The sequence below is a fragment of the Rhinatrema bivittatum genome, chromosome 12, assembly GCF_901001135.1.
Source record: "Rhinatrema bivittatum chromosome 12, aRhiBiv1.1, whole genome shotgun sequence".
Taxonomy (NCBI): domain Eukaryota; kingdom Metazoa; phylum Chordata; class Amphibia; order Gymnophiona; family Rhinatrematidae; genus Rhinatrema; species Rhinatrema bivittatum.
In genome coordinates this window covers 46,322,912-46,337,821 of record NC_042626.1, presented here as the reverse complement: position 1 = coordinate 46,337,821, position 14,910 = coordinate 46,322,912, and the positions used below count along the sequence as shown (strand labels likewise).

Sequence of the window (14,910 nt, the reverse complement as noted above, 5' to 3'; positions counted from 1 at the left end):
GCGCGCGCTGCCTGTTCCCTCCGAGGCCGCTCCGATTTCGGAGCGGCCTTGGAGGGAACTTTCCTTCGCCCTCCCCCCACCTTCCCCTCCCTAACCCACCCCCCCGGCCCTATCTAAACCCCCCCCTTACCTTTGTTTCATGATTTATGCCTGCTAAAAGCAGGAACTATATAAGAATTATCCCAAGATGTTGATTGTCTTTCTAGACCATACCTCTCCACATCCAAGGAAGGGACTTGGATGCGGAGAGGTATGCTCACCTTTTATATCTGGATCACTCTTATGTTGGTCCAATACAAAATGTTAAAGCCTATAAAAAGCTAATTTTTCTCCAGGACCATTAAAACTACTAGAACTATGTACTGCTTTATTGGATAGCTCTATTAAGAAAAAACAAAAAGTTATTTTCCACAGTCAGACTTGGGGCAATATCTCCCTTACCCTCCCTTCCTGCCCATTCAAGGACCTTGACTGGTCCATCACTGCACAACGCATCATGGGCCTTATTCCAAAAAAGGATTTTCCCCCGTTTTGTGCCAATGGGGGAATTTGTTTTTTCTTGAATGGGGTCTCATGTGCAATTTCAGAATCAGGGCACTGAAATCCATCATTGGTTGTTAATGAAACTTCCTTCTGTTTAATGGCAGCAGGAGAAAGTGAATTAATAAAAGAGATGTGTAACACACCTGGAAGAAAGAAAAAGAAATAGGGAGATGTTTCAGGGGTATGTTATGGCTAATGTAAACTAATAGTAACGCTGTATATCCTGCAAAAAAAAAAAAAATTACTCTAACCAAAACCATATTCTTAGTTGTTTTTCAGATCAATAAAATATACAATGTAAATACTCAGAGATCAATTCATATTCTAGTTGTTTAAACAAAGTTTATGGATATTGGATATTAGATCCCAAACATCCTAGCATTTATTACAAAAAAACTCTTTGTCTTAATGTAGGTACCAATCAATGACAAATTATGATGGTGGCTTTAGTAATGTGGATATCTGTTCACCGAGAATCGGACTACCGCCAACTCATTGCACATATGCAAAGGAGTGTCCGTCCAAAGCGTTTGGAAGATGACAGGACACAATGGATAAATATCTTTACTTAATTTAAAAATGCTATCATATTATTAGGAACATAATTCTTTCCTGACTGCCAGACCACTTTCAGCTGTTGTACACTTGTCTGAAACACTAGTTTTGCATCTCGCCTTGAATGTGAGCTGAGCATGCTGGGTCTTCTCCTCCTTTTATCTTTCCACAGACTTTCATCGTGCTCAATAAAGGGAAAGCCATCTTCCGCTTCAGCGCCACGAAGGCGGTGTACCTGCTGGGTCCGTTCAATCCTATCCGAAGGGTGGCCATCAAGGTCCTTATCCATTCATATCCTTTTTTGCTTCTTTCATTGTCAAGCATACTAGCTTCTTTCCAAGTTTCCAGAGCTATTTTGAACGCTGACAGATCAAAAAGGTGTGATAATGAGGCCTTCCGGTTGGTTCCATTTCTTCAGGTTAAGTAGATTCATCCTGATCTTGCTACATTGCATGTGTAGACTTGCAATGTGTAGACTGATTCCCCTCCATGTATGCGGTGGGATAAAATCTGAATTACTTGTCCTAAGAAAATGGAGCTTTTCGCAAACCTCGTGCTGATGCATGATGGTCACTAACCCAAGTCTGGCTTATTAATCACAGCAGAAGATTTGCAATAAATAGTCTGATTTGGATTCAACAGTCAAAGATCATGAGTAACTAGCAGGACAACGCCCCCTATGGTTTGAGTGTTCAAAGTACTTACACTTTAATACAGCAATTTTTTTTTTTTATTTTTTTCTTATTCCCTCTCTAAGCTTTGCCTTACACCACATAATGCTTCAGTAAGGACTGAGTTGGATCTAAAAAGGAGGTCACCATTGGATCATCATGTACAACACGCTAGTTCTTCCCTTTAAGTTCAGCTCGCTCATCACACGGAGGCCATAACGTGCTGTACAGCAGCTCTGAGCTTAGGTCCCTCGATCTGCGGACCTCTGACAGAGGATTGCCAGATGGTGTCAGGTCACCAGAGATGGACCAAGCTCTTAGATCCAATGGGGGTTAAATCTGGACTGGCTCAGCTTATTTCTTATGACATAATGCTAGCAGGTCACCTTAACCCTGACAGAGACCAGACAGCATGCGGAAAAGACTAGGCCTTCAGTACTAAGTTAAAAAGGTGTGAAACCCCGGTTCTACCCATTTCTGCCACACATGGTGTGACCTTCAATTACTCTAATAAAAAATTTTCCTCTTCACTAACTTGTGCTAATCCCATTCAAATGTGTTCTTCTGGCCATGAAACTGAATTTGTCTTATTATACTAATAAGTCTTACTATTATTTCCATGTGTGGCCTCAGAGCCTTGAGATACTGTGCCATGAGAAGGGGAGATAGGGTAGAGGATGAGGTGGGCTCTAACGGAAGGAGAGGGAATATGGAGAGAGGGGCTGAAGAGGAGGACACTGACAAAGGGAGATGGAGGAGGAGGAGGGCCAGTGAGGAGGATGCTGAAAGGGGAACATGGAAGAGAGGAGTGATGAGGAGGCTGCTGAAAGGATAAGATGGAGGGCTGGGGTGTGGTGGGCTCTGAGAGGAGGAAAGGAGGGGCTGGGGTAAGGTGAGTTCTGAGAAGAGGAGATGGTGGATGGGGGGTCAGGGTACAATCTGAGGGAGGGAGATGGCAGATTAGGGATGAGGAGAGCATCATGGGAGGAGATGGAAAACAGGAGAATGAATCGGGATCCAATGGGGGTTAGGAAGATGCTGATAACAAGAGATAAAGACCTGGGAGTGAAGCAGATATGGGGGGCTGCGGCTGAGTTTGTCACAAATGGAGAAAAAGGGGGCTGAGGATTGAGAGGGGCAGTGACATGGGAAGATGGAGGGCAGAGGGCTGAAGAGGGGAGATGGAATATATATTTATTTGTGGTCCTTGCCATGGATCTCGTGGCTAGGGGTTAGTTGCTCCACTCAAACTTTTTACAAAACAACAGTTTGGCCCCAAGCTTGTAAAAGCTTTGCCAACCTGCTTTTAGTATGTTCACCAAGGATCAAGCCATTTCCTTGACTTTGTCCTAAATTATTCAGTTTCTTTATCATGATAACAATTTTAGCAAACTGTGTCTTTATGACGATGAGCAACCCGCCTCCTTGGGCCAAAAACGTGGAGTAAGTACCTTTCCTTCCTTTATTCTACATCTAAAAGTGCGACAGCGACAGAAAAATGAATTTCTGGGGTTCCACAGAGAAAATATTGATGCCTTTTAGAAGCAAATTAGTAAAAAATACATTTTGCGTTCCAATTCCATTTCCATATGAATATTTGAGCAAGAATCTTAAAAATGAATATTTTGAAGTATTAATTCAAACACTTCAATATACACAGAGGTTTTTACATTTTTAATTCAATTCTGATTTCATAATTTGTCTAAACTACAGGCTTTTGAATACATTATTAATTCGCTACTTCCAGGAAGCAGAATTGCCATTTAACATAACAATATAATTAGCATCCACCTTGAAAGTTCAGCTTGTTTTTATGCTTAAAGTCTCCGAAAGATTCTCCTGCTGCTCCCACTGTAATGACTCTTTGTAAATCAGACGGCGCTGCTATGCTGATCAACATCAGAATCTCACTCAGCCCCCAGGTAGGCATTACATGGATACATATACAGTATGCACATAAAAACAGCTGAAGAGCAACCTCTGAGAAAGGGATTTCGTTTAATGGAAGGGAGGGGGATTAGCCACAATAAAAGCTCCATACCTTTTATTCCCCAAAAGTGTTAAAATGTAAGAAAAAAAAAAGGAACATTTCTTTTTAGAAGACACTCAAGGAGAGCATGGAATAAGACCAAGAGAGGATGCAAAAAATAGCTTGGAGGCAGGGAAAGTAACATGTTGAATAATGTAGATGGCACTACTATTTTAAATCCGTGGGGTGTTTTTTTGCTGTTTTGTTCTATAAATGTGGTTTGAGCAGACACCTGAATACAGCCCATGTGCTGAAAAGGTTGTTTCCGGTGCTCGCTCTGATTTTCTGCTCTTGATTCCAGGTACACTTTTACAGGCATCTACACGTTTGAGTCCATGATCAAGATTCTGGCACGTGGGTTCTGCCTTGAGAGCTTCACATTCCTACGCGATCCCTGGAACTGGCTGGATTTTAGCGTCATAGTTATGGCGTAAGTGACAGGGGAAGGTGAGGCAGGGGAGAGGACTCCCCGGTAAATGCAACAGGGCTGAAAGTTATTCTGGATGGCCTGGGGTGACTTCAGAAGGTCAACAGCAAGGGAATGAGCAGATGCATGCAGAGGCAGTCACCTTAAATTTGAGAAACATGACATGCAAGGCAATCATGGTAACATGGGACTAGGTAAAATAACATTTTCCATTAAAGAAACGAAAGAGCCAGCCAAGCCTATCTCAAAGCAGCCATTAAAAAGCAATTCAAAATTTATTTTGTATTTTTTAAATTATCTTTTGACAGCTCTATACAACTAGACATATATCTGATTATTTTTGTATTTGTTAGTTCTATAAAGTCTACAAAAAACCCTGACTGATTTACAGAAAGCTCAAGCTAAACATCCTTCTGTTTCAGAAGGCATCGCTCCTTATAAGCCACTGTTCCCTCCCATCTCTGGGGGCTTTGCTGTCATTCATTCATTATTTATTCATTTTCCAGTTTGTAACCCGCCTTTCCTAAATGCTCAAGACAGCTAACAAATCAAAAAAGAAACAAAATAAGACAACATGATAAAAAAACATACACACACCCCAGAAAAAGAAAATAAACAATCAAACCGTTAAGGCCTACAACAATAAGACATAGAAAGTAAAAACATACCAAAAAAAACTTAAACAAACAATTCAGCAATTAAAATCCTAAAATCAGGATAAAACCAAGCACAAAAAAAAAAAAAAAAATAGTCAACCAGCATAGTATGATAATAGCACCTATGATACATTGTTGATGCTGCCACTAATCTTGGGTGAGGTGGGGTAGAGCCAAGTCAGGAACGATGGGGGTGGAGGGAGTGGTTGTTGCCAGAGAAGGATGAGCCCAGATTTAAAGAGCGAGTTGGAGTAGGGTAAAAACAAAGTTCCAAACCACCTGCAAGTCAGTTTGTTTGCATAGTTTTGAAATAGCTGCATCTTTTCACCTCCACCCCCCTCTACAAGAGATTAATTTCCTGCAGCTTTAGGAAGGCAACAAATTCCACAGGATAAAACAATGAGCATGGGGCAAAAAAAAAAAACAACTTGTGAAAGAAGCACTGAGGGAATTTTGCATCTCAGGGAAACCCAGATTTTTATTGCCCCATCCCTAAATGCAGCACTTTTTAATCTCTCTGTGCAACTGATCCTTTGCAGTCCTCTTAAATGTGAAGGGATGGAATTGTATTGCTATCAGGTGTGTTATAGGCCTTCAGGTCAATCTGAATTGAAGTTACCATGGAAGCCATTCTGTACTTCATAGACAAGTGGTCTTGTTATGCAGAAGTCGCATACTCTTTATATGTGTTGAGATACAAAGGAACAGCCATGAGTGTGGCCCAGCGGTTTGGAGATAACTATTGGGATTACCAAAGCACACTTTGTAAGGGTGGGGAAGTGGGGAGATAATGGCGGTGGGGCTGGAAGTGAAATGAAACCTTGTTACTCCTGTCTACAGTATCTTCCTCCCCAAATCCTGTTTAGTGTTGTTGCTTATCGTTATTAGAGATGTCTATTTGTTTTGAAATGACATGAAAAATGCAAATGAATCAGGCTGTTTTGTTTTGCATCATTTCAAAACAAAATTAAAAATATAGCAATTACATTTTTTACTTTTGTTTCATTTTGCTTTTGCATGCAAAATCAATTTTGTGCATGCTATTTTCATTTTACACACAAAATTTGCAAACTGAGAGCTCAGAAATGGAAAACAAAGTGAAATAAAATAAAGCAGAAAAAAAAGGAAACAAAAAAAAACTCCAAACTTCCCAACCGAAAAGAACCAAACAAAAATAATCAGTGTGCACACCTCCAGCGTTTATGCTTCTTTACTAACACTGACCTGTATGCAGAACATGCTTAAGAACTTTGTCTTTGCTCTCTGGCTTTCTGGGACAGATGTTTTGTTTTGATAAGGCAAGGATGAGCAAACTGGGACCACAGTGCTCTTTCATCTGGTCCTCTCATCTCTTCTGCAGTTGTTTCCCGCCTGCCATTGCTATAGCTCTGAGGCCATTGCTGGCTCTTTAGTCCTGGGGGAATTCTGCGCTACTACGGAGGGCAGAATTTGTGCAGAATTCCCTCCCCCCCGCGCACGCAGAATTGCCAAACTCTGCGCAGAAAATGGCAGAGGAGACCCCGGCATGCCGTGAATGGAGCTCACGGTTCACGGCGAAGATGAAAGCCCCCGGCGTGCCAGTTGCAATGAAGATGAAGGCCCCCGGCACGCCATTCGCGGCGAAGATGAAGGCCTTGGCATGCCGCAAGCGGAGCGTGCGCAATTTGCGGTGAACTTGAAGGCCCCCAAGTGCCTCGGGACGCACTCCACTCGCAGCAAAGATGAAGGTCCCAGTGAGCATGAATGTATGTAGAGAAGTATGTGTGTGTGAGGAGGGGGGTGTGTGAAAGGGGGGAGGGGTGTGAGAGAGGAGAGCGGGGTGTGAGAGTGGAGGTGAGGGAGTGTGAAAAGGGGAGGGGAGGGGGTATAAGAGAGGGGGAAGTGTGAGAGAGGGGGGAAGTGTGAGAGAGGGGGAAGTGTGAGAGAGGGGGAAGTGTGTGAGAGGAGGGGGAGGGGAGGGGAGGGTGAGAGATGAGGAGGGAGGGAGAGGGGGTGAGAGAGAGAGACTAGGGGGAGGAGGTGAGAGACAGAGCAGGGGGGAGGGGGGGAGAGACAGAGAGCAGGGGGGTGAGCAGGAGGGGGTGAGAGAGAGCAGGGAAGGGTGAGAGAGTCCAGGGAGGGTGAGCAGGGGGGTGTTTGAGTGTGGGTGCCAGAAAGAGGGAGCCTATATGAGGAGATTGTGAAATAGTGTGTACGTGTGTGAGAGATTGGGAGCTGGTGTGTATGAAAAAGGGATCGTGTGTATGCAAGGGTGCTAGCCTGTGTGAAGGGATTGTGTATGTGTGAGAGAGAGCCAGTGTGAAGGAGTGCGTGAGAGAGAGACATAGGTAGCCTGTGTGAGGGTGTATGCGTGAGAGAGAGCTTGTGAGAGTGTGCATACAAGAGAGAGGGAGCCTGTATGAGGGTGTGTATGTGTGCACTAGAGAAAGGGAGCATGTGTGTGTGAGAGAGGAAGGGACAGAGGGAGCCTGTGTGAGGGGCAGTACTGAGAACAGGGTCAAACTCTGGGAGTGGAGATAGAGTGGAAGGGGTTGAACCTAGAGATGGAGGGGAGAGATACTGGCAGGTGGAGGAGTTGGAGCCTGAGAGGGCAAAGTGACCAGGGGAGTAGGGAGAAAGAGTGGAAAGGACACTCTTACAGTGAATTTCTAGGGAAATTCAGCTCAAAATATTTAAAATTCTGCATCTTTAAGTAATAACTTTTTTCTGTATTAATTTAAAATGTAATTACTTAAAGACTCTCAAAAAACTGCTGTAGCATCACAATTTTAACAACAAGAATTCTGAGTCACCTCAAGTGAGAGAAAATTTTTTTTTGAATCACCAGACCTCATAAACCGGCATAATTAGTAATGCTAAGTTAGCATAAATTGTATTTGCCCACGTTTATAATCATAGGTCATAGTTGTATATATTTTTTTATGCTTCCGTGAGAGTAAAAATTGTCGCTTATTGGTGATAAAAATATAGTAATTTTGCTTGTTCTTTTTTAAGTCACATTGACATGAACTTAACTTAAGTGAAGAAACGCCATGTTCTTCAGATGAGGCTAGCATGGAAAAAGCTTTTTCCATGCTAGCCTCATGTTTCCATGCTAGCCTCATGTTCTTCAGATGAGGCTAGCATGGAAAAAGCTTTTTCCATGCTAGCCTCATCTGAAGAACATGGCGTTTCTTCACTTAAGTTAAGTTCATGTCAATGTGACTTAAAAAAGAACAAGCAAAATTACTATATTTTTATCACCAATAAGCGACAATTTTTACTCTCACGGAAGCATAAAAAAATATATACAACTATGACCTATGATTATAAACGTGGGCAAATACAATTTATGCTAACTTAGCATTACTAATTATGCTGGTTTATGAGGTCTGGTGATTCAAAAAAAAATTTTCTCTCATGAGGTGACTCAGAATTCTTGTTGTTAAAATTGTGATGCTACAGCAGTTTTTTGAGAGATTTATATTTCGCTGTTATCACTGCATGTAACTTTTGTAGAGAGTCTTTCTGGCACATTACTTAAAGACTTTCATGTAAATTGTGTTATTTTGACCAATATAAAGTTTGCAGAATGTTGCAGAATTTTAAGCTTTTGTGCGCAGAATTTTTAATTTTTTTTGTGCAGAATTCCCTCAGGAGTAGCTCTTGCAGACCTCAACAGAAAAAAGCCCAATGATGAGCGGGCATCATAAAACACCAACACTTTGGACTTTGGCTGATGATGTCAGCAGGAGCCAGGGATGGCCTTGGAGGAACATGGTGGCACCATATCTCACCTGCATCCTGACTCTTCGAGCGTTCGCTGCTGTTTGCATGAACCCAGATAGTGGCGGGGGCTGGCAAGGATGCTCCCAGCACTGTCTCTCTCTCATTCCCGACCTGAACGCAGCAGCACTGCCACTCACTGAAGCCATGGCTGTCTCACACTGCTAGCTCTGGAACAGCTGATTAGCAGTGGGAGCACTCATCCAAGCTCCCCCCTGCAGCCCACTCTTGCTACTTCTCACTTCCTCCTCCACAAAAATGGGCAGCCATGGGGAAGCAGCAAACATTGGCCAGAGTAGGGGAGAGGCAAAATCTTTTCGTTTTTATGTCACACTAGCTGCTGTGTAGCAAATCCTAAGGGTCTAAGAAAGGGGTGGGCAAAACTCTTTTTTACACAGCCTTCTTCGGAGGGTGTACTTTACATGCATACTTCTTTAAATCAAAAAGTATGCACAGAAGTTCCAACTTTGTTTGCCTTAAAGTGTGCGTGTAACTGAATTACACGTGTACTTTTATGTACACAGAGTCCTGGGCTATTTTGTGACAGCTATTTGTGCACATAAAACAAGTGTTTAGGTACATAAAATGACTGCAAATTTAGCCCAATGAGTAAAAACAAAACATTTGCCTACCCCTGCGCTAGAAACAGATGGGCTGAACAAGTTTCTGTGGGGATGACTGATGCACTCGGTGCAGGTGTTGTGGCATTGTGATTAACACAGTGGCACTGAGAAAGGTGGCAGCAGCCACCCACTCGCCAGGCATCAGGCTGTTGGAGGGTGCTAACCAGCTGGGTGTCACCACCAATAATCATTGCTTCTGCTGCTCATGGTGTGTGCACATACCTAGGAAATCTGAACCCTTCCGTCTTTTTCCCTGTAGATTGCCTGGGATGGGGGGGAGGGGGGAGAAGAGAGAAGAGAGGCTGGGATAGGAAGCAGAGTAGTTCTTCCTTTCTTTGCTCTGTTCTATCACCTCCAAACTCCTGTCCTGCAGGACAGGAGGGAAAGGGAGAGCAAGAATAATAGAGAGGCTGAGCTAGGGAGCAAAGCGGTTCTCATCTTGTCTGTTCAGTCCTACTCCAACCTCAGCCCCACCATCTCCCTTTCTGTTCCCTGCCTGGGAAGGAAGGAGCTGGAGAGAGGGCTCTTTTCTTTTAAGTGAAGTTCCTTGCACTAGCCCTGTGTGCCCATGCATAGCCAAGGGGAGAGCACTATCGTGGAAAGTAGGGGATAGGGAGGAAGGAGGCAGGGGAAGGGGCAGGGACAGTGTGCTGAGGTCAGAGAAGGGGAAAAGTGGTGAGGTCAGGTTTGGGGATAGAGGGGAGAGTGCTGGGCTCATCCATAAAGGAGCTAAGATAGAGCGAGAGAATGTGTGTGTCAGTTACAGAGAGGGAATCTGCTTGTGCATCTGTGTGGGTTTGTGTGTGTGTGTGTGTAAGAGACAGAGAGGAAAGCTGCGGATCCGGTATGCCTTAAGTGTCACTGCTTCCCCTCTCTCATGCAGCCCTCATGATGCCTCCTCTGCCACTGCACCCTCTCCCACCCCTGTCCTCTTCAAGTCCCTTTCACATTGCAGCTCACCGCCCGGGGCTTTCAGCCATGGCACCGCTTCCTCCTTCCAGCAGCTGGCCAAAAAAAAAGAAGACCTCGCTCCCCTGAATGACCCTCATCATCAACGCGGCTGCACAGCTCCCGTACATCCACACATCCCCGCTACACAAGGAGGTGAACAGCGCGAGGCCATAGTGACAATGCAAAGACTGGGGGAGAAAAATGGTGAAATTCAAATGCAATTTGTATTCTGTTTCTCCTTCTCTCAAAGGCCAGAAGTGGAACATTCCTAAAGTTCCCTTTTATGTTTGCATTGTTACGATTTTCTGTGACTTTAAGTATTGCACTGAGAAGGCCCGAGGAGCTGGGGGTGGAGGATGGTTGCAAACGGAAGCACTGGCCCCTGGGCTCTTGAGACCCACAGCTCATCTCTGGATTAACATGTGTGGGTGCTTCCGCTCCATCTCAACAGCTGTGCTGGAAATTTCATCCAAAGGGGACCTCAGCCTGCCTCAGAGCTGTGCGTGTGGATGCCTCCGGGGGGGGAGACAGCCTGGCAAGAAATGCCTGAAAGCTTCCAAAGAAAAGAAGGAACAACGTTGCTTTTATTATAATGGAAATAATATTCTTCTTGGTGTTGGAGCGAATGGGAATTCCTGTTTCTAGGACACAAAATAGCCTCATGAATTAAAAGGAGGCAGAAGTGCTGGGTTTTCATTTCACACCTGAGGAGATATTACGGTTTGAAGTTTTTGAAAATGCCGTCTTCTGGGCTGCTCCCAGGATTGTGAATTTGAGAAAATTGGGGGATGCTGTTGTGCCAGTTGTCAGCAGATCCCTTATGCAAGCATCACTCTCATTGGTCTAAAGCATGAATACAGCCTGGACAGCCAAACAGCACATCTTCTTCAGATCCCAGCATACAGGCATCCCACTAATGCGTGCAATGCATGAATACAGCACAAAGAGCTGACGAGCAGATCTTCCTCAGATCCCCGCCCCCTTTGGCATCAGAATGATATGTGCCATGTATGAATACAGCACAGACAGATGAGAAATGGATGTTCATCAGAGTCCCATGCAGGCACCACACTGATACATGCATAGCATGAATTCAACACAGATAAAGTGTGGATCTTCATCAGAGCCTTGTGCAGGCTTCATGCTGATACTCATAAAGCATGAATGCAGCATGGACAGCTGAAGAATGGCCCCAGGAAATTTTCAAAAACAGAACATTTTTGCATCAAAATAAAGAGTGCGCTTTTTTATTCTCTGAATATGTAAAAATATAAAACCTGAAATAATTGTATACAGAAAGAAATATTGCATTTGAAGCTTGCATTTGCGTCCTGTTTGGTTGAAAGCACTAGACAGATCTATTTAGAACAGTAGCTGTAGGGTGATACCCGTCTGTGGGACTGGTAGAGACTATACAAGTGAACGATGCTGCTTTTATATATGCAATTAATACTCATTGCTTGGCCTCATTTAGAGATAACTTCTGCCTGCTCTGCATGAATCGCCTTGTTACATGGGAAGAAGAGCAGAACGCCATCTCACCAATTCAGGTTCACCTGCTATCTATCTCTCGTGCATCCATGGTGGTGAGAAAGGGGGTTGTCCCCCTCCCTGCAGATCTGGGTGCCTGGTGTATGTGCCTGAGATTGAAGTTTGCAGTGGGAGCTAACCTCTGACCTTCTCGCCTCTCTCTTCTCAGCTACATCACCGAGTTTGTGGATCTGGGCAATGTCTCTGCACTCCGAACGTTCCGTGTCCTGCGCGCACTGAAGACGATCACTGTGATCCCAGGTACTGTAAGCCCACTTCTCACTCAAGCACTGGCTTGGCACATGCTCTTAACTCTCCATGTTCAAACTCTGATACTGTGATGTCAGCAGCAATGCAAGACCAGGTTGTCTGACATGGATCCATAAGATGGAAGGCATGGGTCTCGCCATTCAAAACTCCACCTCCAAAGCTAGGGAGTTTCCTGCTGATAAGGCTGGGCAAATTAATCAGATCTGCTGAAGTCAGGAACAGCTCTGTATCATTCTTTAGAGCGGTGTTTGAGATTATAACCTTTTAACCCAGTGGTTCCCAACCTGTCCTGGGGACCCCCCAGCCAGTCAGGTTTTCAGGATATCCACAATGAATTTGCATGTCCTGCCTCCATAACATGCAAATTTTCTCTCATGCATATTCATTGTGGATATCCTGAAAACCTGACTGGCTGGGGGGTCCCCAGGACAGGGTTGGGAACCACTGTTTTAACCCTTCTCTAGTGCTATGTTTATTGCTGTATGCATATGCTCTGGAGTGTGTTGTTGCTGGGTTTTTTATGGCCTCTCATACATTATTATTGCTCTGTGATTGTATCCTCTCATTCATTATTATTAGTATGTATACAGGCCCCTTCTCATGTATTATTTCTGGTGCTGGTATTCTTTCAAGCAGGGTTGTTGCTTGTGCTTCGGTATTGTTGTGCGTACGTGGTCTTTCTTTGTTATTGCCGTGTACATGTGCCCTCTAGTGCTTTGTTATTGCCACGTACTTGTCTCCTGCTGTGCATCTGTATGTCTGTCTGTTTGGAAAGTGAAGAGGAGGTTCTCTCTGGAGGAATCTCTGCCGGCCCTTGCAGCAGTAGATGTGGTGCCCATGTTGTTGCATCTATTGTAGAATCTGAGATGGTTCATGCTGCATGCTCTCGATATCACGGAGCGCTACTTCTACTACTTTTCAGAGTTGTATGCAGCACTATAAGGATACATACAGTATATGAGACAGTCCCTGCTCCAGGGAGCTTATAATCTAATCAAGACACACAGACAAATAAGAGGCTGCAGGAAATGTATAGTTAAAATTAACAAGGCTATGATCAAGGAAAGGCAGAGTTTCAGACTTAAAAAAACAGCCTTAAAAAGGTGAATTTTTAGGAGGGATTTGAATATGGCCAGAGAGGGAGCATGACATCAAACAATCCATGGAGAAAACGGTATAAACATGTTTTTAAATAAGTGGAAAGTGTGGAATAGGGAGTTGGTGATAGAGGAGAAGGGCACAGATAAGAGAGGTTTGCTTGATAAATGAAGGTCATAAGGAGAAGAGTTGGAGGAGGAAGAGTTAGAAGAGATGGAGCGGTACTGAGGAGTGGCAGGGTGAATGCAATTGAAATTGAGTTGGAGAAGCTTGAACTGTATGGGGAACCAATGCAGTGATTTGTGGAATGACAGCGTTGAAAGGCACTGGAGGAAGGTAACGTCACATGGCTGAATTATGATTAGACTGCAGCAGAGAAAGATGGCGCAGAAAAAAACCTATGAGGAGGCAGAATCATCGTTGGGATGGGGGACGAATTGGGGCAATTCCCCCAGGCCACACACTTTGGGGGAGGACCCCCACAATGGCAAAAAAGAGGGGTCCAGGCAGCCCGCATAGAGGAAAGAGGACATCATCTTCCCACGTGCAGGCTGATACGTGGTGAGTCGGAGAGAAGAGGCACTCACTAGCATCCGAGGAGGGGGGTGGTGTCATCTGCCATTGCAGGCCAGAAGGTGCAGTATTATGAATCATTTAGCAGTGACAGCCTGGGAGGAGAAGATTGCTGGCTGGGGTCTAAGGGGAATTGTGCTGGTTGGGATTTGTGGGGAGAGTGCTGACAAGGGCCCGGGAGTGAGAGAATGGTAACTGAGATCTGGGGGGAGGGAGAGACAGAGCTGGCTGGGATCTGGGGGGGGGAGGGCTGAAGAGAGTGCTGGCAGGACGTGGGGGGGGGGAGGGGTTTGAGGGAAAGTGATGGCTGTTTAGGGGTATTGTATTCAGGACTGCAGTGCCTTGCATGCGTGATGGGGAAAACAGCAGTGGTCCGGTGTCCGATGCCTGGACAAGCTCCCCCTTCTTCTCAGTCTCAGGTGGACACTCCCTTCCTTATCCTCCACCACCACCACCACCCCTATTTTCCCCACACTTCAATCTTTCAGAAGACCCCATTCTGACTCATCCTGAGTCCTGCATCCCCCTAGGGTCAGGACTGGTCAAAAGTGATAAGGGCATGGATAAGGGTTTTGGAAGTGTATTCAGTAAGGAAGGGATGGATTTTGTTGATGTTATATCAAAAGAAACATGTTTTATCAGTGTTTTGGATGTGTGCAGAGAGAGAAAGAGGAGCTGAAGACGACTCCAAGGTTATGAACTGAGACAGCTGGGAGGATGAGTGTTATCCACAGACACAGAAAAAAAAAAGAAAGGACAATGAAGAAGTGGGTTTGGGAAGAAAGATACAAAGTTAAGCTTAAGATGGGGGGGGGGGGGGGGAAAATATCTGATTTGGGAGTGAATTCTTGGTGAATATTTGGTGCACAGGGAGATATGGGAATCATCAGCATAAAGATGGTACTGAAAGCCATGGGAGGAGATTAGCACATCCAAGGATCAAGAGGACCCAGATACCATGCAGGTTGTAGAATTTGTGACTGTCAGTATATCAAGATCTGTATTGGTTTGTTTTGTGGACCTTGTGAGAGTAAGCACTGCAGACCCTTCAGCAACGCTGGCCTCGGAGAGCCCCAACCTCACTATAGATCTTAGAAGTTTAGTAAGGTCAGTACTTGGTTAAGGCAACTCCAGGTACTGAGAGCTACAGAAGGCATTGGCAAAACTTTGCAGTATTCTGACAAGAAAAAGTCATAGACACTGAGGTAGGACCATGACC

At 44.6% G+C, this 14,910-nt stretch overlaps 1 protein-coding gene across 2 annotated transcripts in view; it reads left to right on the top strand.

The window, feature by feature from the left end:
- The window catches only part of SCN4A (sodium voltage-gated channel alpha subunit 4), a 176,224-nt gene that overhangs the window by 69,565 nt on the left and 91,749 nt on the right, over window positions 1-14,910 (top strand). For both annotated transcript variants that reach the window (XM_029572321.1, XM_029572322.1), the window contains exons 3-6: window positions 1,271-1,389; window positions 3,123-3,212; window positions 4,100-4,228; window positions 11,920-12,011. In XM_029572321.1, the coding sequence (XP_029428181.1) occupies window positions 1,271-1,389; window positions 3,123-3,212; window positions 4,100-4,228; window positions 11,920-12,011 (430 nt within the window). The remainder of the gene's footprint in view (window positions 1-1,270; window positions 1,390-3,122; window positions 3,213-4,099; window positions 4,229-11,919; window positions 12,012-14,910) is intronic.